Source organism: Orycteropus afer, unplaced genomic scaffold (assembly GCF_000298275.1).
Source record: "Orycteropus afer afer isolate SDZICR_OR568_19922 unplaced genomic scaffold, OryAfe1.0 scaffold00782, whole genome shotgun sequence".
In the NCBI taxonomy this organism is placed as follows: domain Eukaryota; kingdom Metazoa; phylum Chordata; class Mammalia; order Tubulidentata; family Orycteropodidae; genus Orycteropus; species Orycteropus afer.
The window spans coordinates 348658-350452 of NW_006922369.1; the positions used below are offsets into that span (position 1 = coordinate 348658).

The 1795-nt window shown below is 41.6% G+C and overlaps 1 protein-coding gene across 1 annotated transcript; it reads left to right on the forward strand.

Moving 5' to 3' along the window:
• The first annotated feature begins 341 nt into the window (after positions 1 to 341).
• Positions 342 to 1268, forward strand: LOC103211725 (olfactory receptor 6F1). Its single transcript, XM_007957705.1, has one exon. The coding sequence runs from the start codon at positions 342 to 344 to the stop codon at positions 1266 to 1268; it is 927 nt and encodes a 308-aa protein (XP_007955896.1).
• Positions 1269 to 1795: the final 527 nt, after the last annotated feature.

Below are 1795 nucleotides of genomic sequence, written 5' to 3' on the forward strand. Positions count from 1 at the left end.
GCCTGGAATAATTGCTGGAGTGAGAGGGCCAGATTTGAATCTTAGATCTTAAATTTGCAATCTTTGAAAAATTGATACAATTATTTGAACATATGTTTCCTAAACTGATAATTGGTGATAATAAAAAAATGACTCACTTGTACATTAAATTAACTGATATTAAACTTGTATTCCTCTAGGTACAGAAGAGGCACTTACAAATGTCAGACTATGAATGGCTGTATTTATTGGACTCTCTTTCATGGATAAATTATTTATTTATTTATTTTCCTAGTATTGTGTAGTTTGTTTCAAAGCTTTCAGTCTTGGGTCTCTGTTTCCTGGTCTATTTCAGGACCACAATGGGCACAGACAATAGAACTGTCTCCCAGGAATTTCTCCTGTTGGGCTTTCCAGGGTCCCAGGCCCTTCAGCTCTCTCTCTTCATGCTTTTTCTGGTAATGTACATTCTCACAGTAGGAGGCAACTTTACCATCTTGATGTTGGTGAGTACTTCCCACCAGCTCCACACTCCTATGTACTTCTTTCTGAGTAACCTCTCTTTCCTAGAAATTTGGTATACCACAGCTGCAGTCCCCAAGGCCCTGGCCATCCTCCTGGGGAGAAGCCAGACCATATCATTCACAGGCTGTCTTTTGCAGATGTACCTTGTTTTCTCCTTGGGCTGCACGGAATACTTCCTGCTGGCAGCCATGGCTTATGACCGTTATCTTGCCATCTGCTATCCTCTACACTATGGTACCATCATGAGCAGCCTGCTTTCAGTGCAGCTGGCCCTGGGCTCCTGGGTATGTGGCTTCCTGGCCATTTCAGTGCCCACGGCCCTTATCAGTGGCCTCTCTTTCTGTGGTCCACATGCCATCAATCACTTCTTCTGTGACATTGCCCCCTGGATTGCCCTGTCCTGTACCAGCACCCATGCTGTGGAGCTTGTGTCCTTTGTCATTGCTTTTGTGGTCATTCTAAGTTCCTGCCTCATCACCCTAGTCTCCTACATCTTCATCATTAATACCATTCTCAGCATCCCCTCAGCCAGTGGGCGGAGCAAAGCTTTCTCCACATGTTCCTCTCATCTAACTGTGGTGCTCATCTGGTATGGATCCACCATCTTCCTTCATGTCCGAACCTCAATCAAAGATGCCTTGGATCTGACCAAAGCTGTCCACGTACTGAACACTGTGGTGACTCCAGTTCTAAACCCCTTCATCTACACACTCCGTAACAAAGAAGTAAAAGAAACACTCCTAAAGAAATGGAAGAGAAAATAAATTGCCTCTATCATAATATATTTTCTCTAAAATGTGTCCATGTATATACAGAGGTTCCAAATAAGAATAAGAGAAGACAAAGCAACTTTCCATTACACCAAACTTGTTGTTATAGAGCTTATTATTACTCGTGGGATTCTGTATGCAGGCTAAAGGGAAAAATACCTAAAAACAAAATAAAACAAGCAAAAAACTGACTAGGTTTTCTCTGTTATCACTGTTACATGCTGTTGAGTGGTTCACACTCATTGTGACTCTATGTACAACAGAATACATAGTGTCTGGTCCTTCTCTATGGAGGTTTTTAGTGTAAACAAATGGTGTTTTAAGCAAAATTTTTTGTATTAAATCCAGTTTTCCCTTGATTTACATTGATAAAATTAGGTACACATGCAGTAATAAAGGCATCAGCACTTGAAACAGTTCCTTCGCAGTTGACTTCCCCAATGCTACACGTCGTCTAATGTCCTGACTGCTGCTTCCATTAGCATTGATTGTAGAACCAAGCAATGTGAATTCCTTGACAA